General features: G+C 40.7%; 1 protein-coding gene across 13 annotated transcripts in view; it reads left to right on the top strand.

Moving 5' to 3' along the window:
• Positions 1–26,099, top strand: part of LOC140458187 (calcium-dependent secretion activator 2-like) — a 746,655-nt gene that overhangs the window by 527,183 nt on the left and 193,373 nt on the right. For 7 of the 13 annotated variants that reach the window (XM_072552415.1, XM_072552410.1, XM_072552407.1 and 4 more), the window contains exons 14-17: positions 663–764; positions 14,016–14,079; positions 17,023–17,146; positions 17,471–17,491. In XM_072552415.1, coding sequence (XP_072408516.1) covers positions 663–764; positions 14,016–14,079; positions 17,023–17,146; positions 17,471–17,491 — 311 coding nt within the window. The remainder of the gene's footprint in view (positions 1–662; positions 765–14,015; positions 14,080–17,022; positions 17,147–17,470; positions 17,492–26,099) is intronic. The other 6 variants (XM_072552419.1, XM_072552418.1, XM_072552420.1 and 3 more) reach the window with 2 other exon arrangements.

Below are 26,099 nucleotides of genomic sequence, written 5' to 3'. Positions count from 1 at the left end.
ATCTGGTGTGTCCCTATCCTCTTCAGCTATCTTGTAAGTCTTTTCCCTTGCGACCTTCATCTTAAATAGGCAGCAAAATATGGGAGGAACATTCTGTCCTTGCTTTCCTGACCTGGAATCCTGCTTATTGAGTGCACACATTGCAAATCTGGATTGGTAAGCCCATGTCTTTGTGATTAAAACTGTTGGAAAATTGGGTGAAGTATCTTGCTAAATTTTTGATAGCACTGCAGGCTTCTTTAGGGAGCAAAGCTCCTTCAGAGTCAGAGAACCTGGGTTCAAAATGCACCACGGTAGGTTATGAAATTTAAATTCAATAAAAATCTGGAATTAAGAGTCTAATGATAGCCATGAAACCATTGTCAATTACCAGGAAAACATGTCTGCTTCACTTATGTCCTTTACGGAAAGAAATCTGCCGTCCTTACTTGGTCTGGTCTGCATGTGACTCCAGACACACAACAATGCAGCTGACTCTTAACTGCCCTCTGGAATGGCCAATAAATGTTGACCTAGCAGTGGTGCCCTCATTGTATAACTGAATTAGAGAAGAAGAGGTATCCTGATTGTATAAAATTGTGTGTCATTTTATATCAGTGAGTTAGTGAACTTCTGTTTTGACTTCCAACCTTTGAAAGGGTGTCTTTCCTTCTCTTTTTCAGACCAGATGGAATTGGAACTGTAACAGTTGAAGAGAAAGAAAGGTTTGATGAAATTAAAGAAAGGCTTCTGTGCCTCCTTGAAAACCAGATCACCCACTTCAGGTAAGCTGGTTTTGCTACAATAAGATCAAGAACTGCCAATGCTGGAAATCTGAAACAGAAATTGCTTGGACAAACTCAGCAGGGCTGTCTTTATGCTGCATTCTCTCCAAAGATGATATCAGACCTGCTGAGCTTTTCTAGAAATTTCTGTTGTTATTGCAGCTGGTTTTGCTTCCTTGGCATTGAGGATCACCCCATGTTGTACTGTTCTCATGCCTGGATGCGTGAATTCCTATTTTAATTCTGGCTAATTTGGAAATAAACAGGGTACCTGTCTGTCTGTTCATCTACCATCCAATGCTGGTGGGCCCAACATCTGAGGTGATGGATGGGAATGAGCCAAGCATTTGATACAACCATGGATCTAAGGGAAATGGCCCCTAGCTCAAGCTAAGTGTTTTGGGTGTGCACGTCTGTGGTGGTTGCAGAGTGGATTCCTACTTAAGATACAGAATCATAGCAGGAATTCCTGATGAAGACCTTTTGCCTGAAACATTGATTCTCCTGCTTCTTGGATGCTGCCTGACCTGCTGTACTTTTCCAGCACCATACTCTCGACTCTAATCTCCAGCATCTGCAGTCCTCACTTTCGCCCCATGGCAGGAAAGGCTAGCAGACTCCACATAGATCCCAGAACACAACCTAAACCACAGAATCCTTCCAAGACTTACAAGATGTCAATAAACTGAGCTAGTTCCCACCATATTGTTATGTTGCTTTTCACTGTGGCTTACCTCCCAGGATGATTAGAATAGATTCCCTACAGTGTGGAAACAGGCCCTTCGACCCAACAAGTCTACACTGACCTTCCAAAGAGTAACCCACCCAGACCCATTTCCCTCTGACTAATGCACCAAATGCTATGGGCAATTTAGCATGGCCAATCTCCCTAACCTGCACATCTTTGGACTGTGGGAGGAAACCGGAGCACCTAGAAGAAACCCACGCAGACACAGGGAGAATGTGTGAATTCCACACAGACAGTCACCCGAGGGTGGAATCGAACCCGGGTCCCTGGTGCTGTGAGGCTGCCATCATGCCGCCCCCGTATGTTACGGTTTGGTAGTGTCAATGACATGGACTTTTTAAATTAAGCCTCCATCTACCATGGCCTCCATGGGTGTTGCTAGGATGATGACAAATTATTGAGCAGTAGGTGAAGGAATACTTCATTCAAGCTGAAATGACTTTCAAAGAGAAGTACTACTAGATGCTATTTTAACTAGTAAAACAGAGCATAGAATTCCAACTCATTCTATTTTAAACTGGGCAAAATAGTTTTCAAGTGTAGTGTTAAAGGGCACCACTCGAATTAAGATGCCTTCATCTACAGTTGAACACATTCTCAGAATATCCCAAAGTGTTTGGCAAGCAAAGGATTAATTTTGAAATGTAGTCCCTGGTGTTTTATCAGTAAATATAGCAGATGAAATGTGCACAAGTTCTAACAAATGACCAAAGAATTAACAAAATAATTGGATTTTGTGAAATTTGCCATGGCAAAAAATGTAGCCAGGACATGTTTTATAGCCTTTCACCAAATGATCTTTTATATCTATTTAAACAAGGACGCTGACTCTCTAATGAACACTTTCATCCAAGTGCATCACTTCTGGTAGTACAGCACTCCGTTGTGACCACACTTAATTCTAGCATAGGTTACAAACTACAATCTGACTGGGGTTTAAATCCACAGATGTCTGATTCAGACAGAAAGTGATTAACTTGAAGTTGAAACTTAATGTCTGCATGTTAAATCTGAAGTTCTACTTTTCTCTGTTTAAATGCATGTCTCATGATGTGATTCCTTTGTTGTCAAAGTTTTCTATTCACTTTTATCATTAGAAGAACAAATATCAATCACATGTGACCTGACATTGCTATTGTTCCATTCTGTCAGATTTTGCATGTAGACAGAAGAAAGTTTAGAAAATAAAGCATGTTGTTAACTTAAAGAGAGGTCTGGTGGTGATATGTTGGAACCCTTACCTCTTGAGTCAGAAGTTTTAGGTTCATAACTACAAGAAGGTGCTTCATTAGCAACCAAATTGGTTGCCTATTAATCTACTGATCTTTCCAATGTGTCAGTGGCAAGTGGTAATGGCTAGAGAATATCCTGGTCAACCTCCCCCTGTTAAAGGACTTGATGCACAGGTTCTTGTGTCACTTCATTCTGAGGGACTACCACAAGGTTTACTTAATAAACATTTTTGAACAAAATAAACTTCCATGTAAAGGTATAAGATGTAGATTATGAATGCATTTTAAAAAAAATCTTTCAGCTGTACTTGCTTGCAGTATAATTTTTCCATTCTGTTTTTAATCGAAGTTTGTCATGCTGTAAGTCCACCTATCACCCCTGCCTCTCAGTTGCAGCATACTGCACTGAGAGAGAGTACAATTCCAAAATGATGAGCTTACTAAAAGGTGCTTACAACAAAATACAGATGTCAGCATTAATTGTTCAACTGCGTGCCCAGGCTTAATTATTCCCCATCCTTGGTATCAGTTCAGTTGAAGCTTACTTCTACTCTTGACTAAGTTGGTGGTGCAGAGTATGGGGTTTAACACAGATGTAAAGTAAGTGTATCGGATTGGTAGCCTGTTAAACATCTGGACATCAGGCAGGATGTCTAACCGTGTCGGATTCGAGATTACCGGCTTTTACTTTCCTGTTAAAATACAAACATTTCATCCACTGTGTGCAACTCCATAGATCAGCTCTGCACTTGGAAATGACACTGAAATATTAGTACATGACTGTTCAATGTAGTCACTCAAATTACTCTGTTCAATATTTTAATGGAGATTATTTTGATGCACCTGTTAAAACATCAAAGTCAATTCAGACAAAATGCCGCTTTCACTTTTTTTTATAAAATCAAACACTTCAGACAGAATAGGAGACCTTATAGGGACTCAGTTAAATTGACAAGCCTCTCCTGCAGCACTTTCCCTCACAATTAGGCCTATTTTGTGTTCTATTTCCAATTTAAAATAATGATAGTGTCTGCGATCACTACAAGGAGAAGAGTTAGTGTGAATTGAAGTAGATTGAATGTTGTGTGCTTTTCAATTTCTGTTCATTTGATCTCAATTCGGTAATCTTTAGAAAATGCGCTTTGGTTGGGAGCTGACTTCAAAATCAACATTTTGCATCAGATGAATAGACTTTTAATTCCAGCCATTTTCATTAAAATTACTAGTCACTGGCAGACTCAGTCTAAAGGTTACATATTAGTATGTCTGTATTTCTCAGTATCCTTCAAATGGGCTGTGAGTTATCCACAAATACAATAGTCTGTTGTTACTATCAGCTACTGTTAATGTAGTTACTAAGTAAAATAGGTTGAAATAAAATGTCACTTGTATGAACAAGCGTGGATACAACAAAAAAAAATCAAATGGTCTCCCTTTGCTCAATATCATTTAAATTCAGTCGATATTTAGAGAATTATTTATTTCTTATGGTTTACCAGAGTTTAAAACATGAATAGAGACCCAATTAAAACATATGGAGTCCTAGCAGGATTAGACTGGGGAAAGGTGGGAAGGATGTTCCTGATGACTGGGGAATCCAGAATAGGGGTCACAGTTTAAGGATACAGGGAAGACCATTTAGAATCGTAGAATTCTGCAGCATGGAAACAGACTCTTCGATCCAACTCATCCATGCTAATCTGATATCCAAAATTAATCTAGTCCCACTTGGCCCATATCCCTCTAAACTCTTCCTATTCATGTACCCATTTAGATGCCTTTTAAATGTTGTAATTGTACCAGCTACCACTACTTCCTCTGGCAGCTCATTTCATACACGCATCACACTTTGTGTGAAAAAGTTGCTCCTTAGGTCCCTTCTAATTCTTTCCCCACTCACCATAAACCTATGCCCTCCAGTTCTGTTATCCCCTAACCCAGGGAAAATACCTTGTCAATTTACCCTATCCATGCCCCCCAATGATTTTATAAACCCCAGTAAGGTCACCCCTCAGCCTCCAATGCTCCAGTGAAAATAGCCCTCGCCTTTTCAACCTCTCCCTATACCTCAAACCTGCCAATCCTGGCAACCCCCTTGTAAATATTTTCTGAACCCTTTCAAGTTTCACAACATCCTTCCTATAGGAAGAAGACCAGTTTTGCACACAGTGTTCCAAAAGTGGCCTAACCAAATGTTCTGTACAGCCGCAACATGACCTCCCAACTCCTACACTCAATACTCTCACCAATAAAGGAAAGCATACCAAATGCCTTCTTCACTATCCTACCTACCTGTGACAAGGAGCTATGAACCTGCATTCCAAGCTACCTTTGTTCAGCGACATTCCCCAGACCTTACCATTAAGTGTATAAGTCCTGCTAAGATTTGCCTTTCCAAAATGTAGTACTTCACATTCATCTGAATTAAACTCCATCTACCACTCTTAAGACCAATGGCCAATCTGATCAAGATCCTGTTGTACTCAGAGACAACCTTCTTTGCTGTCCACAATACCTTCAATTTTGGTGTCATTTTCAAACTTTCTAGTTATACCTCTTATGCTCACATCCAAATCATTTATATAAATGATGAAAAGTTGTGCACACAGCACCGATCCTTGTGCCACTTTGTGGTCACAGGCCTCCAGTCTGAAAAACAACCCTCTACCATCACCCTCTGTCTTCTACCTTTGAGCCAGTTCTGTATCCAAATGGCTAGTTCTCCCTGTATTCCATGAGACCTAACCTTGCTAATCTTCCCATGGGGAACATTGTTGAAGGCCTTACTGAAGTCCATATAGATCACATCCATTTCTCTGTCCTCATCAATCCTCTTTGTTACTTCTTCAAAAAAACTCAATCAAATCAGTGAGACATGATTTCCCATGCACAAGGCCATGCTGACTATCCCTAATCAGTCCTTGCCTTTCCAAATACATGTAAATTCTGTCCCTCAGGATTCTATCCAACAACCTGCCATCACCAATGTCAGGCTCACCGGTCTATAGTTCCCTGGCTTTTCCTTACCACCTTTCTTAAATAGTGGCACCACGTTAACCAACCTCCAGTATTCTGGCACCTCACCTGTGACTATCAGGGACACTAATCTCTTAGCAAGAGGCCCAGCAATCACTTCCCTAGCTTTCCACAGAGTTCACCTGATCAGGTCCTGGGGATTTATCCACCTTTATGCATTTTAATACATTCAGCACTACCTCCTCCTATTTAGACATTTTTCAAGATGTCACTATCTATTTCCCCACATTCTATGTCATCCATGTCCTTCTCCACAGTAAACACTGATGCAAAATACTAATTAGCGAGTTTTGAGAAGATTTGTAGCTCAGGTTGAGGATCTGGGTGTAGGTTTGCTTGTTGATGTTTTGTCACCATACTCGATAACATCTTCAGTGAGCCTCTAAATGTAGCACTGGTGGTGTAAGCCTGCTTTCTATGTATATGTTTGATTTTCCTTGCATTGGTGATGTCATTTCCCATGGTGACATCATTTCCTGTGGTGATGTCATTTCCAACGCTTTTTCTCAGAGGGTGGTAAATGGGATTCGAGTCAATGTGTTTGTTGAAAGAGTTCCGGTTGGAGTGCCACGCTTCTAGGAATCCTCATGCTAATCCCTGTTTGGCTTGTCCTAGGATGGATGTGTTGTCTCAGTCGAAGTGTTGTCCTTCCTCATCTTTATGTAAGGATACTAGTGAGAGAGGGTCATGTTGTTTTGTGGTTAGTTGATGTTCATGCATCCTAATGGCTAGTTTTCTACCTGTTTGTTACAGTTCTTGCAAGATGCTTTTTAGTTGCTTTTATGTGGTCTTTCAAGTTCATTACCTGCTGTTTTAGTGTGTTGGTGGGTTTGTGGGCTACCACGATGCCAAGGGGTATGAGTTAGTCTGGCAGTCAATTCCAAGATGCCTTTGATGTAGAGGAAAGTGGCTAGGGTTTCTGGCCATGTTTTGTCTGCTAGTTTGGATTTGTTGCTCAGAAGTCGGCAGACTGTGTTCATTGGGTACCTGTTCTTCTTGAATACACTGTATATATGTGCTTTTTTTAGCTGATTTTTGAGCAACAAACCCAAACAAGCAGACAAAACACATCCAGAAATCCTAGCCACCCTCCTTCCATACTTAGCCACATCCTTACATATGGATGAGGAAGGACACCACTTCGACTGGGACAACACATCCATTCTAGGACAAGCCAAACAGAGACATGCACGAGAATTCCTAGAAGCGTGGCATTCCAAACAGAAATCTATCAACAAACACATTGACTCGGAACCCATTTACCACTCTCTGAGAAAAAGAATAGGAAATGATGTCACCACAAGAAATGACATCACCATTGCAAGGAAACTCAAACATATAAATAGAAAGTGGGCTACATCACCAGTGTTTCATTCCAAGGCTCACTGTGACAAAATGTCTGAACATAAACCTTCCAGCTCAGCGAGCAAACTTACATTCAGAACTCGTTTAGTATCTCCACTATCTTTTGCGGTTCCACACATAGGTTGCCTTGCTGATCTTTGAGGGGCCCTCTTCTCTCCTTAGTCACCCTTTTGTCCTTATTGTATTTATAAAATCCCTTTGGATTCTCTTTAACCCAATTTACCAAAGCTATCTCATGTCTCCTTTTTGCCCTCCTGATTTACCTCTCAGATCTACTCCTACCGCATTTATACTCTACTAAGGAGTCACTCGATCTCTGCAGTCTGTTCCTGACATATGCTTCCTTCTTTTTGATTGATCAAAACCTCAATTTCTGTAGTCATCCAGCATTCCCTACACCTACGAGTCTTTCCTTTCACTCTAACAGGAACATACTGTCTCTGGACTCTCATTGTTACATTTCTGAAGGCTTCCCATTTTCCAGCCATCCATTTACCTTCAGACGTTCACCCCCAATCAACTTTTGAAACTTTTGAAAGTCTTGCCTAATACCATCAAAATCGGCCTTTCTTCAATGTAGATCTTTAACTTTTAGATTCGGTCTGTCCTTTTCCGTCACTGTTTTAAAATGAATAGAATTATGGTCGCTGGCTCCAAAGTGCTCCCCCACTGACATCTGTCACTTGCCCTGTCTTATTTCCCAAGAGTTGGTCAAGTTTTGCACCTTCTTCCGAAGGGACATCCACATACTGATCAGAAAATTTTCTTGTACACACTTAACAAATTCCTCTTAGGAGAAATTTCTTCACCTGAAGAGTGGCAAGCCTGTGGAATTCTCTGCCACAGAAGTGCCTGAGGCCAAAACATTTGAATGTTTTCAGGAAAGAGGTAGATGTATTTCTTAGATCTAAAGGGATCAATGGATATGCAGAGGATGTGGGAACAAGATATTGAGTTGGATGATACCCTGTGATCATATAGAATGGCAGTGCAGATTGGAAACTCTTAATGACCTACTCTTGCTCCTATTCTATGTTTTCAACTTCAAAGGATATTAATTTTGTTCAACTGTTCTGATGCACCCATATGAAAAAGTAGGAGAGTAGCCTTCATTGAGTCTAACCTGTTCAATGATGTACAGCTAAGCTATCCAAGGAAGGTAGGCAGTCAGTTCACCTGGGTTCAATTCCCGCCTCAGGCGACTGACTGTGTGGAGTTTGCACGTTCTCCCCGTGTCTGCGTGGGTTTCCTCCGGGTGCTCCGGTTTCCTCCCACAGTCCAAAGATGTGCAGGCCAGGTGAATTGGCCATGCTAAATTGCCCATAGTGTTAGGTAAGGGGTAAATGTAGATGTAGGGGTATGGGTGGGTTACGCTTCGGCGGGGCGGTGTGGACTTGTTGGGCCGAAGGGCCTGTTTCCACACTGTAAGTAATCTAATCTAATCTAATCTAATCAAATTAGTGAGAAACTTGAGGTGGACCTATCGAGCACAGCCTCCTGCTCTTTGGAGATGATTACTTGGTTGGCAAGTCAGGCGCCAATGATGCCTTTACTCCATCTCCAAACATGGCCAGACAGCTATGGCCATATGGGATTTCTATTTTTTTTTCCCAAAGTTGCAGAAATAATCTCCATTTTGAGGTATCATAGTGATTTGTCTCACTCAGTAGTTCCCGCCTACCTACTGGCTATTTTATTGGGATCACCCTTTCCTAGTCCAACTACCATCCATTGTTTGTTACAGCACACAGGAACAACTTCCTAATTTCCCTCCTTCAGGGAAGATTACAAGTGGCATCCTGCCAGGGCTGCTTCCAGGTCTCTGACCCAAAATTGAGATCGAGTGAGGATCAATGAAAACAACTCAGCCATCTAACTTTTCAGACCTTCAATTGGAACTGCGAAATGTTTGGTGAATTTATAGTTTATAAATAAGAACAAAGTGGGAGAAAATAAATGTATAAAAAAGAACTCACTCTTGGTCAACCATGATCTTAGACTGATGATGAGGTAAATTATCCGACATCACACCTACCTCCTAATGCAACAGTATCTGCCACATCTGGGAACTTGCTCAGCAATCTGTTGAATGCTTGCATGAATCTGCATACACTGCATGAGCTGACAAGCTATTCCATGATCTGGATTAGTGGTGCTGGAAGAGCACAGCAGTTCAGGCAGCATCCAACGAGCAGCGAAATCGACGTTTCGGGCAAGAGCCCTTCATCAGCCCTTCCTGATGAAGGGCTCTTGCCCGAAACGTCGATTTCGCTGCTCGTTGGATGCTGCCTGAACTGCTGTGCTCTTCCAGCACCACTAATCCAGAATTTGGTTTCCAGCATCTGCAGTTATTGTTTTTACCTCTAAGCTATTCCATGATCAATAACCCTGAAATTGAACTAAACAGTTGGTGCAAAACACTAAGCACTGATTTGATTTATGTAATCAAACATTGAACCCATTCAGAAATTAGGCTGTGTTAATCATATAGTCAGAAGTTTTGATCAGTGTTCAGAACATTTGCAGGGAGATCTCCTTTATATTCAGTAGTACATGTAATCCTTGGGATCTGTAGCATTCAATCAGTCACATCCTAATGGAAATAGATAATTGGCAAAACAACACAGAGATTATGCCTATCTGCTCATGAAAACCTACTTAGGGAAGCAAGTAAAGTACAACAACAAATATGTTGCTCATTTATTTTAGAAAAGTAAACTGAATAGGTTATACTTATGGATTAAAATTATTTAACTTATGAGCTAAGACCCTAGAATTGGTGTTTAAGCTGAAACAAAATAGATACTGTGGCGGCACAGTGGCTCAGTGGTTAGCACTGCTGCCTCATAGCACCAGGGTCCCAGGTTTGTTTCCAGCCTCGGTCGACTGTCTGTGTGGAGTTTGCACATTCTCCCTGTGTCTGTGTAGGTTTCCTCCAGGTGCTCCGGTTTCCTCCCACAGTCCAAAGATATGGAGGTTAAGTGAATTGGCCACGCTAAATTGCCCATAGTATTAGGTGCAGTAGTCAGAGGGAAATGGGTCTGGATGGGTTACTCATCGGAGGGTCGGTGTGGACTGGTTGGTCCGAAGGGCCTGTTTCCATACTGTATGGAATCTAATCTAATCATACAGGCTTGACTGCTTAATAACAAGTATCTCTCATATGCTGACAGTAGATTAGGACTTTGAACAATATCTGACAGAAGCAAATTCTTGACATGTCTTTTATAGATCTCAACACAAAGTAATTATTACAATATTGTATTTTTCTCTAATCAATATTTTTTCTCGTCCAGTTAAGATAGTTGAGATATAAAACTGGAAATGCACTGTTTATGGACAGGTGTAGTGTGCAACATAGTGCTACATAGACAGTTGGTGGAAATCTGCAGTGTGGATGGGCAAGTAATCATAGAAACTTCAAAACGAGCTATAGCAACATATAAAGGTTTATTAACTAATCCTTAAACATCACCAATCCCAGAGAAATAACAGTCACCTTGATCTTATCTAATCTGTGATTTATCAGCTAACATACTGAAAATGATATTTTTGCAGGAATAAAGCTGCTTAAGCATTACACATTACTTTATTACTGTAATGTTAACCTTATTCATCAGCAATTTTCATTTGGAAGTCAATATTCAATAAAATATTCAAGCATTTAACCATTGCTTGCAGTTTTTTTGTTGAAGACGTCAACTTTAGTTATGTTTTCTCATCAATATGACCTAATCTATTTTAATTTTATTTTCTCATAAAATTATTAAGGTTTAAGTTTAAGCAAATATGCTTTTTCTACCTACCCTAGTGCCCTGGTTCCCAAAGTCTATTTCAGATATTGGAGCAAATTCCAAAACAGATTTGATTCATTGAACTGACTGTCAAAGACTGACGATTGATTCAATGGTGTTAAGCACTGATCTCACACGTCCAGCAGAGAGCTACAATCGAAAAGAGCACAGGTCAGAAATAGGAATACGATACTGATGCTTCTGTTCTCATTGCCACTCACTGCAAGTATAGCTTCCTTTTAGATGTGCAGAATTTGTCGTGTCAGCACAGCAATACCATAATATTACGAAGTGTCAAATATGGAAGAACTACTACTGTCTCTGAATGTGGACCAAATGAAAGAGATGATTGTTGACTTCAGGAGGGTACAGAGCGACCACTCTCTGCTGGACATCGACAGCTCCCCTGTGGAGATCGTGAAGAGCGTTAAATTTCTTGGCAGTGAATCTCACCTGGCTCCTCAACACCAGCTCCATAGCCAAGAAAGCTCAGTAGCATCTCTACTTTCTGCATAGGTTGAGGGAAGCCCACCTCCCACCCCCCATCCTCACCACATTCTATGGAAGGTTCATTAAGAGTACCCTGAGCTGCTCCATCACTGCATGGTTTGGGAATTGCATCATCTCGGATCTTAAGCCCCTACAATGGATCGTGAGGACAGCTGAGAGAATCATCGGGGTCTCTCTACCCTCCGCATTTACTCCACACACTGCATCCAAAAGGCTAATAGCATTGTGGAAGATACCACACCCCCCTCACTCAAACTCTTCTCCCTCTAGCCACCTGGCAGAAGATACTGGAGCATTCGGTCTTTCACGGCCAGACTGTGCAACAGTTTCTTCTCCCAGACCATCAGGCTCCTTATCATAATATGATCAGACTCTATTCCATCTGAAACACTTTGCAAACTTTGAATTGCTACTAGAACGATGTTTTATTATTTGTCATTCTTTTATTACACTGTAATTTGTACACCATTGTGCCTATAGTCTTGATATGTCAGGAATTTCTACGCTGTCTTACGTGTTTTGCACTTCTTATGCACTTTATGCCGCCCTGTGTATGATTGCACAGTTTGTGCTGTCCATGTAGCACCCTCAGTCCTCGAGGAACGCTGTCTCATTTTTACTGTGTCAGTTGGTACATGGTAGAAATAACAAATAACGCTACTTATGACTCTTGATTAACTTGCATTGATGAACAAGAGTATATGGTTTGGTTGTATGAGAAGTTTGAATGCAGAGCTTGTCAGCAGCTGAATTGTATTGAGATACCACAGCACTGGTTAACCTTTGAATGCTGTAACTTTACACAATTTAATGCTTTCACTTTTGTATTATTTTCAGGTGCATGATTCTATTCTAGGATGTAGCTCTTCCAATTAGACAATACAGAAATTTATCACTCAGCTTTATACCACAAAGTATTCACTAAAACTGTAATTTGCAATGTCAACAATGGCTCAATCAATCACTCACTCACCTTGGAGTCAAAAGGTTTTGGGTTCAAGTTCCATTCCATAGACTTGTGCACAGAAGTCCAGGCTGTCACTCCAGTGTGAAGCTAAGGCTATGCGACATTATTGGTAGAGCCATTTTTGAGGCAAGATATTAAACTAAGGCCCTATCTGTGATCTTGACTGATTTGTAAAATATCTCATAAGCATTTTTTGAAGAAGAGCAGACAGGTTTATTTCCAAGTGCCATGGCCAATATGTATTCTTCAATCAATGTTACAGTTTAAGATGGTTATTGTATTGTTTGTAAGAGATTGTTTTGCATATTGGCTGCTATGTTTACCCCATTACAACAGTGACTACAAAGTTAGTTAATTGGCTACAAAGTGCTCTCAGATGTCTGAGTTTGTGAAAGTAACTTGAGTCATAGTTAAAGAGATATACAGTACAGAAATGGACCTTCAGTCCAACTCGTCCATGCCAACCAGATATCCTAACCTAATCTAGTCCCATTTGCCAGCACTTGGCCCATATCCCTCTAAACCCTTCCGATTCATACACACATCCAGATGCCTTTTAAATGTTGTAATAATACCAGCCTCCACCATTTCCCCGGCAGCTCGTTCCATACATGCACTACCCTCTAAATGAAACAGTTGCCCCTTAGGTCCCTTTTAAATCTTTCCCCTTGCACCATAAATGTATGCCAACCAGTTCTGGACTCCCCCACCCCAGGGAAAAGATCTTGTCTATTTACTCTATCCATGCCGATCATGATTTTATAAACCTCTATAAAGACTAATTAAATGCAGGTTATTTTCTCTTTAGCTCTTCAAATTTTAATTTTAAAAAGTTGCGTATACACATGAAAGTCTAAAACAAATGTCAAACCTTTCCAGACATTGGATAGTTCTGGAAACACTCAAAAGGTCATTCCTGATGAAGGACTCATGCCCGAAACGTTGATTCTCCTGCCCCTCAGATGCTGCCTGACCTGCTGTGCTTTTCCAGCACCACACTCTCGACTCAAAAGGTCTAGCAACTCAGTGGGGAGACAAACAGAGCAAACATTTCAGGTTTGTGACCTTCTATTTGGACTGAGAAAGGTTTGAGCCAGTAGAGCGGAGGGAGGGAAAAAAAACACAAAAAGGAGTCTGTGATAGTCTGAGGGGTTAAGGAGCTTGCAAAAGGTTGCATGGCTTAAAGAGTGATTGTGGAATAGGTTAGCGAATGAAAAGAAGGTCTTTTTGAATTAAGGATTATGAATACCTACCGTGTGAAAGCAAAGTAAAGGAAATAAGAGAGAAACTCCAAACCTTCAAGAAACAAACAAATCAAAATAGGGCAAGGGTAATGATTTAAAATTTTTGAATTTAAAGTTGAATCCAAAATTCTGCATAGTTCCCAATCAAAAGATGAGGTGCCCTGCTCTTTGATGTAATTTGTTCCAATTATATCCAGTTTGTTCTTTACTGATTAACCACTGGTATAATTGATTATTTGATGATACGATTATATGCATTTAGCAAGCCCTACTTGACGTCCGTAACTTATTATATAAATTGTGCTATTGTTTTTTTTAACATTAAAGATTTCTGAATTTTTCTTTCATGTCCTAGGTATTGTTTTCCATTTGGACGACCAGAAGGTGCACTAAAAGCCACACTCTCTTTGCTTGAAAGGGTATGTTCAAATTGCGATGAAAGTGTATTCTTAATTCTTAGTTTTGTTTTAATACCTTTGCCCTTTGTTGCATGCATTAATAAGTCAAGATGTTTCATAAATCATGTTGATAAGTCTTATTTCTTTTATGCAAAGTAACTTAATAGAACTGTAGTATAATTTGTGATTCATGATTCCACAGTTAGTTCTCTTAGCCATCCAAATGTATTTGGAAAGGTTTCAATAAGCAGAGAAATAAACATGTTTCTAGGCTTTATGAATTGAAACTTTCCTTCAATATCCATGATTGTTTATGCATAGTAAGGTAATATCCATTGGCTAGATGGTTCTTCAATTAAATTCAGAAATACCCCCTTTACCTATGGTTTCAGATATTATATTCAGGGCATGCTATGAGCACCATTTCCAGTTTGTCAGCCCAAGCGTTGACAGTTAAACAAGAAGCAGTAGAAGTATTTAAAGAGAATCATTTGTTTGCTGCAATTCAATGGGGATTTTCATTATTTTGACCATTAAGGAGGAGCTGCGAACAATTAATTAGTTTTAGCTGACAGGTGCAATTGCAAAAAAAAAGTTATGGATGTAGTCAAGGGACTTTAATATGTTTATTAATAAGTAGGTTCATTGTACATTGATAACACTGGACAGGCCACTAAAATAATCAGCACAACATTGCCATTGAATATTGGATGCATAGCAAAGGTAGAACACACACATGAGGAGACATTATTCGAACACGGTCTTTGATATTAGTGAGACATTTTGAGAATGAAGTGTTTGCAGATACTGATAATTGCTAACTGCACATGCCCACTTTTGATTTTTCTGATTCTGCACATGTGTATGCACAATAAAAAATCCGATTGAAGTTTTTTTTGTATAATCTGCCTTGCTTCAGATCTGTTTTACATTTACCAACATACTCTTTCATTCAGTTCTTTTCATTTTAAATGTTCACTAGCTTAATTTTATTAGCTTTTTTTTAAAACGTGTCTGGTGTCAGCAGATGCAGCCTTTTGAGAACTGTCTATTTTTATATACAGAACTTATGGCATTTTTAGTGAATTGTGTGGGTGCAGGAACCTCAGAATTTAAAGGAGTAATGTATGAGGAAAGATTGATTACCCTGTGACTTTTCTCTTAAAAAGAGAGGACTAAGAAGGGATATGGTGGAAGTCTTTATGGTTTTGCTGTGCTTGGATAAATGAGATTCAAGTAAACTCTTCTACCATATGCATTTAAGCAGAAGACATTATAATTACACATAAAGCAAAGGTGAAAATGCAGCTTGAAGAAATTAATGAGCATGGACCAGATGACCAACAGCAGTGCAGAAGCTAGAAAACTTAATGATTTCACAAAGAAAGGGACTTTTTTTGTCAGAATAGTTTTTGTGGTTATTAGAACAGCCCTAAAGAAATACTGTACATGGGACAAATAGGAACAGAAAGTGCTAGGAATAATCTGAAGGCCTGGCAGCAGGTGTGGAGAGAGAAGTACATTTAATGTTTCAAGTCCAGCATGACTTCATTGGAATGTTCCCATCTGTTCTGCAGCATCCACCTTTATGAAGGGAGGATTTATGCGAAAAATAGGGGTCTAAATGCCCTTGGAGAGCATGAATGCGATTCAGTTTTGTGTTAGATCATAAAAAGGCAGGCAGCAATAATCAATTGTTCAGTTTCTATCATCATCAAGAAAAGTTCAATGATAAAACTGACCTCCTTTTCACTGTGAAACAATCACAAACAAAATTCTTAAAACCAAATGCGAAAGACGCTCAACAGGTCCAGCAGCATCTGCAGAGAGAAACAGGCTCAAGTCGAATATAAACAAATTACTGCAGATGCTGGAATCTAAAACCAAAAGAGAAAATGCTAAAAAATCTCAGCAGGTCTGGCAGCGTCTGTAGGAAAGAAAAGAGCTGACGTTTCGAATCTAACTGACCCTTTGTCCAAGCTTTTAGCTTGGACAAAGAGTCACTTAGACTCGAAACATCAGCTCTTTTCTCTCCTTACAGATGCTGCCAGACCTGCTGAGATTTTCTAGCATTTTCTCTTTGGGTTCAAGTCAAACATAACTCTTTTCATAAATGCAACACTTCTTGTTTCTTTTGATTTCAGGTCTCCAGCATTTGTTTTACTGAGAATGCAGATTATCCTTCATTTACATTTCAAGATGCACCTGGGCTGTTTTCATATATTAAAATTAAAATGTTAGTAATTTATTCATAGTACAGGGCAGCAATAGCAGTGCCATATTGACATGGAATCAAAGACTTTAAGATTTTTTCCTCACAGTTTGTTCTTTTATTCCCTCCTTTCCTACTGGTGATATACGATACAGAGTAAATATATTCATGAACATCAGATGTAATCCACTACTTTCATATTGTCAATTCATCAATAAATAACCAGGATAGTGAATGTCAATGGGTTGTTCATTTGCAGTGGACATCATAACCAGGACCAATTCTGTCCTCAAATAATTTTCACATATGTACTTCCAGTAGCAGTCGGTAGACAAGTCAAAAGGGAGAATTCAGCACAAATGGGTCTTTTCAAAATAATAAAGAATACTCCAACATTGGGTGTGTGTCTGTGTGAATACATTCTCCCCGAATCCGCAAAAGTTTCCTCCAGATGCTCTGGTTTCCTCCCACAGTTCAAAGATGGCCATGCTAAATTGCCATGTAGTGTCCAGGGATGTGCAGGCTAGGTGGATTAGCCATGGGAAATGTAGGGTTACAGGGATGGGGTGGAGGGGCCTGGGCCTGGGTGGAATGCATTTCAGAGGGTCGGTGTATATTCGATAGGGTGAATGGCCTGCTTCCACACTGTAAGGATGATATGATTCCATGAAAATTAAGTGGGGATGTTAGGAGAGAAAATGTCATGTGAGGCATTGCATACTTTATACATTTGCTTATTTTCTTTGATAAAGGTTCTGATGAAAGACATAGCCACTCCTGTGCCACCTGAAGATGTCAAGAAAGTAGTACGAAAATGCCTAGAGAAGGCTGCTTTGATCAATTACTCTCACCTATCAGAGTATGCCAAAATCGAAGGTTGGTATGTTTGATATAGTTATCCATGTGGCATAGAGAGCCAATTGAGATAATTAATTGAACACTTTGTCATGAGTATTGTTTCCCATTGAACTAAACCATACTTCTGCAAATGCATATTGCTTCATTAAAATCTCATTTGGTGAGCTTCAGAATCTCCTTCAGTTCATTGCATTAATCTGCCTCATGGGACCTTTCACTAAAGCTGTTTTTTTCTAGTCCCTTGTGGAGCCTTGTTAAATAAATAGTTTCTGTGGATTTATTTTTTTTCAATCATTGGCTAATTTATTTTCTCTTCTTTCTACACTCTTTTGTCATTTCAAGCAGCCAGTGGAAAAGAACCAGGTAATTGGATAGATGCACTGGTTGATGGTTACACCTCTTTAAAATAAGTCATTGCCCAACAATAACTGTCTGTCAGATACTATTCTCAACTGGGGGAGGCTTATGGTTATTTATTTGACTTGCATTCAAATAAAATAGAAAATGCAAAGTACAGTTCTTCATTGAACATTCCTCACATCGTGCTTAATAACTTGAAGACAATTTGCTGTTTTCTGGGAAAGGCTTGAGACAGCATAATCTCTACACAAAAACAGTCGAATGCAGTGCTGAGGGAGTACTGCACTGTCAGATGTGACATTTCTTTTAGATGGCCATTAAACAGAGGTCCAGCTATATGCCAGGACAGTTGATAAAGATGTTGTGGTTCTGTTCGCACTGAGGATGTCACCTAGACAGGGGACGAAACGTCTGCAACACAAATTCCCAGCTCGGTGAACAGAACCACAACAACGAGCACCCGAACTACAAATCTTCTCCCAAACTTTGAAGATGATAAAGATCTCCTAGCATTTGCAGAAAAACAAGGGAATCGTGACCAGTATCTTGGACACCACTTATTGATCAATCTATCACAATTTTCTGCTTATTATCCACATTTCTGTACATTTGGGGTAGTACGGTGGCTCAGTGGTTAGCACTGGTGCCTCACAGCGCAGGGATCCGAGTTCAGTTCCAGCCTTGGGCGATTGTCTATGTGGAGTTTGCACATTCTACCCGTATGTGCATGGGTTTCTGCCCACAGTTCAAAGATGTGCAAAATAGGTGAATTGGCCATGCTAAATTGCCACATAGTTTTCAGGGATGTGTAGATTAGGTGCATTAGTGAAGGGTAAATATGGGATAATAGAATAGAGGAATGCATCTGGGTGAGTTACTCTTCAGAAGGTCGGTGTGGCCTTGTTGGGCCGAAGGGCCTGTTTCCACACTGTAGGGATTCTATGAATTTTATTCTATTTGGGTTTGCTGAGCTTGAATTAGCTGCTATTTTGCAATAATGATTGCATGACAACAAAGTACTTATTGGTTGTAAAGTATTTTGAAAAGGCTGATGATCTTGAAAAGTTTATTATAGAAACAAGTCTTTCTTTCTTTTAGTAATCATTCTTTCACACCAATTTTGATGGAATTTAATGAGAGTGAAAGTCCACGTGTAATGGGACAAAGACTATTGCACTCACAGGAGGGGATCAAAGCATTGGGACTTAAAAGTTGGAAAGGAAGGGATTAACTTTGAAGTTTTCAAGGAAACAATTGTATTTCAAAAAATAAAGTATGTATTAGGATTGGCTTTAAGGAAAGTAATTAAGTGGTAAATGAATGAGTGTAATTATCTGATAACCCAGCCTCGTGTTCCCGACCTTGCTCTGAGTTCATCTGCCTTACCTGTTAGGGCTCTTGCATTCAATGAAATGCAGTTTAATTTATCAGTCCTAATTTGTTCGCTGCTTTGTTCCTGCCTGCCCAGATTATTCGACTTACTCCTTTTCTCAACTGTACCAGTCTCAGACTGATCTCTTTCCTCACTATCTCCTTGGATATTTAAAAGGCAACTGGATGGGTGTATGAAAAGGAAGGGTTTAGAGGAATATGCTGGCACATGGGACTAAATCTATCTCTGATATCCGGTCAGCATGGATAGGTTGGACCAAAGGGTTTGTTTCTGTGCTGTATATCTCTCTGTTTCTATCTCAAAAGAGAATAAGCGCTTTCAAGGAGCATATTGATAAATGAGCGAGAAAGCTGTGTTTCAGAGAAACTGAGACACAGTTGTACGGTAGCCAGTCTACTTTAGTTATATCCAATATTATCAAAAACAATTAAGCAAGAGAAACTAAGCTGAGTTTTGGGTTGTTACATTGCAGAATAAACCTGGACTAAAGCATTAGTTAGTGGCAATCTACTTCCTCCTGACAAAAGAAACTTCAAGAATGTTAATTTTACTCCTACGGAGAAGAGAAAATCAGCTGACGGTAATCTATAGCTTGAGGAAGAGACGAAAATGATGGATCCATCTTTCAACTAAGGATTGATATCCATCTGAATTGCTGATAAAGTGCCAGGATATCTTGATGAGCACTTGTTGGAATAAAGATAAAGAGGATAGAACATAGAACATAGAACATAGAAGAATACAGCGCAGTACAGGCCCTTCAGCCCTCGATGTTGCGCCGATCAAAGCCCACCTAACCTACACTAACCCACTATCCTCCATATACCTATCCAATGCCCGCTTAAATACCCATAAAGAGGGAGAGTCCACTACTGCTACTGGCAGGGCATTCCATGAACTTACGACTCGCTGAGTGAAGAACCTACCCCTAACATCAGTCCTATATCTACCCCCCCTTAATTTAAAGCTATGCCCCCTTGTAATAGCTGACTCCATACGTGGAAAAAGGTTCTCACTGTCAACCCTATCTAACCCCCTAATCATCTTGTACACCTCTATCAAATCACCCCTAAACCTTCTTTTCTCCAATGAAAACAACCCCAAGTGCCTCAGCCTTTCCTCATAGGATTTTCCTACCATACCAGGCAACATCCTGGTAAACTTCCTCTGCACCCGTTCCAGTGCCTCCACATCCTTCCTATAGTATGGCGACCAAAACTGCACACAATATTCCAGATGCGGCCGCACCAGAGTCTTATACAACTGCAGCATGACCTCAGGACTCCGGAACTCAATTCCTCTACCAATAAAAGCCAGTACGCCATATGCCTTCTTCACTGCACTATTTACCTGGGTGGCAACTTTCAGAGATCTGTGTACATGGACACCAAGATCCCTCTGCTCTTCCACACTACCAAGTAGTCTACCATTAGCACAGTAATCCATCTTTTTATTACTCTTACCAAAGTGAATCACTTCACACTTAGCTACATTGAACTCCATTTGCCACCTTTCTGCCCAGCTCTGCAGCTTCTCTATATCCCGCTGTAACCTGCCATATCCTTCCTCACTGTCTACAACTCCTCCGACTTTCGTATCATCCGCAAACTTGCTCACCCAACCTTCTAACCCTTCCTCCAGGTCATTTATAAAAATGACAAACAGCAATGGTCCCAAAACAGATCCTTGCGGAACACCGCTAGTGACGGCACTCCAAGATGAACCTTTGCCATCAACTACTACCCTCTGTCTTCTTCCAGAGAGCCAATTCCTAATCCAAACCTCCAACTCACCCTCAATGCCATATCTCTGTATTTTCTGCAGTAGCCTACCATGGGGGACCTTATCAAACGCCTTACTAAAATCCATATATACCACATCTACCGCTTTCCCCTCATCTACCTCCTTAGTCACCTTCTCAAAGAATTCAATAAGGTTTGTGAGGCACGACCTGCCCTTCACAAAACCATGCTGACTATCCTTGATCACATCATTCTTATCCAGATGTGCATAAATCCTATCCCTTACAATTCTCTCTAAGACTTTGCCCACAACAGAAGTGAGACTCACTGGCCTATAGTTACTAGGATTATCCCTACTCCCCTTCTTGAACAAGGGAACCACGTTTGCTAGCCTCCAGTCCTCTGGCACTACTCCTGTCGACACAGAGGACACAAAAATCAAGGCCAATGACTCTGCAATCTCCTCCCTTGCTTCCCAGAGAATCCTGGGATAAATGCCATCAGGCCCAGGGGACTTATCTATTTTCACCCTTGCCAGAATTTCCAACACCTCTTCTTTACATATCTCAAAGCCATCCATTCTACTTATTCGTGCCTCAGTATTCATATCGACAACAATGTCCTGTTCCTGAGTGAATACTGACGAAAAGTATTCATTCAGCGCCTCCCCAATCTCTTCAGCCTCCACACGCAACTTCCCATTACTATCCTTGATTGGACCTATTCCTTCCCTAGTCATTCTTTTATTCCTAACATACCTATAGAAAGCCTTAGGGTTTTCCCTAATCCTACCAACTAAGCACCTTTCATGTCCCCTCCTTGCTGCTCTTAGCTCTCTCTTCAGGTCCTTCCGGGCTACCTTATAACTCTCAATTGCCCCTATTGAACCTTCACGCCTCATCTTTACAAAGGCAGCCCTCTTCCATTTAACAAGGGATTCCAACTCCTTATTAAACCACGGCTCCCTCACACGACCCTTTCCTCCCTGCCTGATAGGTACGTACTTATCAACGACACTCAATAGTTGCTCCTTGAACAAGTTCCACATATCAATTACGCTCTTGCCTTGGAATCTACTTTTCCAATCCACACATCCTAAGTCATGCCTCAACGCATCATAATTTCCCTGCCCCCAGCTATAACTCTTGCCCTGTAGTACACACTTATCCCTCTCCATCACTAGAGTAAAAATCACCGAATTGTGGTCACTGTCCCCAAAGTGCTCACCTACCCCTAGTTCTAATACCTGGCCTGGTTCGTTACCCATAACCAAATCCAGTATGGCCTCACCTCTTGTTGGCTTATCTACATATTGTGTCAGGAAACTCTCCTGCACACATTGCACAAACACTGACCCATCTAACGAACTTGAGCTATAGCTTTCCCAATCAATATCAGGAAAGTTAAAGTCTCCCATAACAATCACCCTATTACTGTCACTCTTCTCCTGAATCATTTTCGCAATCCTTTCTTCAACGATTCTAGGACTATTAGGAGGCCTGTAAAAGACTCCTAACTGGGTGACCTCACCTCTCCTATTCCTAACCTCAACCCAAACTACCTCAGATGGCAAATCTTCGTCCATCTTCCTTTCCACCGCTGTAATACTATCTTTGACAAGCAAAGCCACACCCCCCCCTCTTTTGCCCCCACCTCTGACCCTACTAAAACATTTAAACCCTGGAACCTGCAACAGCCAATCCTGTCCCTGATCTAGCCACGTCTCCGTAATAGCCACAACATCGAAGTCCCAGGTACCAACCCACGCTGCGAGTTCACCTACCTTATTTCGTATACTTCTGGCATTAAAGTATACACACTTCAAGCCAGTCTTCTGTTTACAGGCACCCTCCTTTAAGATTGATGCCATATTCCTAACCTCCCTACACTCCAGGTCCTGCACCCTACAGCTACAGTCTGGGTTCCCATGCCCCTGCAGAGTTAGTTTAAACCCCCCCCAAGAGCACTAGCAAACCTCCCCCCAAGGATACTGGTGCCCCTCAGGTTCAGGTGCAGACCATCCTGTTTATAGAGGTCCCACCTTCCCCAGAAAGAACCCCAGTTATCCAAGTACCGAAATCCCTCCCTCCTGCACCATCCCTGTAGCCACGCATTTAACTCTTCTCTCTCCCTATTCCTCTCTATCACGTGGCACGGGTAACAAACCAGAGACAACAACTCTGTTCGTTCTAACTCTGAGCTTCCAACCTAGCTCCCTAAAAGCCTGTCTAACATCCTCAGCACTCCTCCTACCTATGTCATTGGTGCCAATATGGACCACGACTTCAGGCTGCTCCCCCTCCCCCTTAAGGACCCGGAAAACACGATCAGAGACATCACGTACCCTTGCACCTGGGAGGCAACATACCAAACGTGAGTCTCTCTCGTTCCCACAAAACCGCCTATCTGTGCCCCGAACTATCGAGTCCCCAATTATTATTGCTCTGCTCTTCTCCACCCTTCCCTTCTGAGTAGCGGGGACAGGCTCCGTGCCAGAGGCCTGAGCCCCGTTACTTACCCCTGGTAAGTCGTCCCCCCCACAAGTATCCAAAACGGTATACTTGTTCTTGAGGGGAACGACCACAGGGGGTCCCTGCACTGGCTGCTTCCTCCCAGTCCCCCTCACTGTCACCCATCTATCTGCCATCTTTGGAGTTACTACTTCCCTATAGCTCCGATCTATGACCCCCTCTGCCTCCCGAATGATCCGAAGTTCATCCAACTAATGGAACAATATAGAAAATGGGCAGTATGGTGGCACAGCAGTTAGTACTGTTGCCTCACAGCACCAGAGTTGCCTCACAGTTCAATTCCTACCACAGGTGACTGACTGTGTGGAATTTGCACATTCTCCCCGTGTCTGCGTGGGTTTCCTCAGGGTGCTCCGGTTTCCTCCCACAGTCCAAAAATATGCGGGTTAGGTGAAATGGCCATGCTAAGTTGCCCGTAGTGTTAGGTGAAGGGGTGAAGTGTAGGGGAATGGGTCTGGGTTGGTTGCACTTCGGCGGGTCGGTGTGGACTTGTTGGGCCGAAGGGCCTGTTTCCACACTGTAATCTAAAAAACATAGAAAAGTACAGCATAGAACAGGCCCTTTGGCCCATGGTGTTGTGCCGAGGTTTAATCCAAATGTAAAATATAGTAACTTAACCTACGCACCCCTCAACTCACTGCTATCCATGTGCATGTCCAGCAGTTGCTTAAATGTCCCCAATGACTCTGCTTCCACCATCACAGCTGGCAACACATTCCATGCATTCACAACTCTCTGCATAAAGAACCTACCTCTGACGTCCCCTTTATACCTTCCTCATTTCTTCATAAAACTGGGAAATCTAACCAGTTGAAATTAGTTTTTAAACAAAGGTCAACATTAGGATACTACATGTTAAATTGACACCTTTTTGTAATCTCATAATGATTGGCATCTTTATCCAAGAAAATAAGTAATGCCAGGTCAAAAATTTTGAAAGATTGGGGTCACAACTGAGGGGAACAAAATGGAATCCTTTATATAACTGAATTGGCACATATGGTAACAAATTTAATTGCAGATCACAATTAATAAATTCCTTCGGAAGTGGGAACTTGTAGTGGGAGCTTGCTGTACACAGACGGGTCAGCACAAACAACTTTACTAAGCTGTGGCTCATGGAGGCTGTGGGTGTCGACAAACACTCCGCTGTCACCGTGCAGCTTCTCACTAAATTGTACTTGTACTAAAATTAAAGTTTCTAGGTTGAGACAGAATTGTAAATTTCATATTAAAATGGTGATGTATGTTGATGACACATTTATAAATATAAATTGAATAATCATGAACACCAAATTTGCCAAGCTTTTGTGAAATTATTCAGTCTGTCTTAATAATAACATAAAGATTATTGAAGCTAGAGTGTAACTATGGCATTATTGGTAAATAGGATAAACAGGGAGATGAATAATTGAACGGGATCTACAGAGATTTAACAACTAGGCATATTAACGTCATCTCATGAGAAATGTAAGGTGAAACACATTGGAGCTAAAAATAGTAAATGTGAAAACACAATGAAAAGTGTATTGTTGAATAATGTAGAGTAAAAAAATTACTTGGATGTACTAATTGGTGAAAAACTGAAAATGTTTTCAAATTATATGTTGACAATTATCAACACAAATAAGAGATTCCAATATAATAATGTGTTAACTCTCACACCAATACGTTGCTGAGATTAATCTCATGTGTCTAATTTCTTTTCATAAATTGTTTCTTGTCAGGGTTGTGTAATGTTCCTTTAGCTCCCTCATTGCCATGTTTTATTTGAATTGTTGAAGTTAAAATATTCTACCAAGGAATTTTCACATTAAGCTTAATACCGCCACAGAAAACTTTTGAAAATCTTCAAATCTTTTTTATTATCTTCCTGTTTTTATTAAAATACAAGTGCACAGGAACACCAATATACAATTCAAAAATGTTTCTCAAAAGAGGATACATTCTGCTGGGTAGTATAATAATAGTTAATCTTAATTAAAGGGAACACTTTTAGACAGGTTTCAGGGAAGGAAGGGTGAGGAGGTAAATGTTTGTTGATAGCTGAATAAATTTGGGAAACTGTAAAAATGACACATGAGATCCTATATACTTTAGATACACTATAAAAGCAAGAAAACTATGCTAAACCTGTATAAATCCCTTTCTCAGTTAGCCCTCCACTGGTCAGTTTTGGATACCAAAGATATCAAGGACTTGACAGTACAGAGAAGCTTTACTGTAATAGTATCATGGACGAGGAACAAGATTAGGTGAAGGAGCTGAAAATTATGAATGTTTTTGATAAGATTAGATAGGAAAAATTATTTCTGTTAGCCTGAGAGTCTGTAACCAGAGGTAAGCTAACTGGCAAGATGATCTGAAAGATGAGGACTTTTTTTATTAGCAGTGAGTTGTTAGGATCTGAAATGTGCTGCCTGAATGCAAGGAAAGAGCGTTTAAATCACTGGCATGGCCATCATGGACTGAGCAGACTATAGATAATTTTAATGCTTTAGTTGATTTATAATCAACTTGTCTGGAGACATTCTGACATATCACTGGAGTAGGTGGGACTTGAACCCAGGTCTTTATGATAGTAATACTTAATTTGCCAAAGTCTGGGACTATAATATAAATAGAAATGCTTGGGAGTTTTGTAAATGCATTTCTTGAAGTTTTATTCCGAGGATGTATTAGATGCTGACCAGCTCAGATTTATTTTTCCCTTCCCTGTATGCTTGAGAAGGTGTTAATGGGCTTTGTCTTCATACTGCGGCAGGTTTGTGGCGATAGCATTTCCACAGTGGTGTTAGATTGGTATTGGCGAATTTCAGGATTTGTGACTTGAAGTGCTATATACCTTGAAGGACATTGGCAGGTGATGGTGATTTTGTCACATTTTTTTGGGGTGACAAATTAGTCTGGACCTCAGCCAGGTCACATAAGTGTGCTTCCATTAT

Source organism: Chiloscyllium punctatum, chromosome 32 (genome assembly GCF_047496795.1).
Source record: "Chiloscyllium punctatum isolate Juve2018m chromosome 32, sChiPun1.3, whole genome shotgun sequence".
Taxonomy (NCBI): Eukaryota; Metazoa; Chordata; class Chondrichthyes; order Orectolobiformes; family Hemiscylliidae; genus Chiloscyllium; species Chiloscyllium punctatum.
Note: the sequence above shows the minus strand (reverse complement) of the source record. Positions and strands in the feature narration are given on the sequence as shown.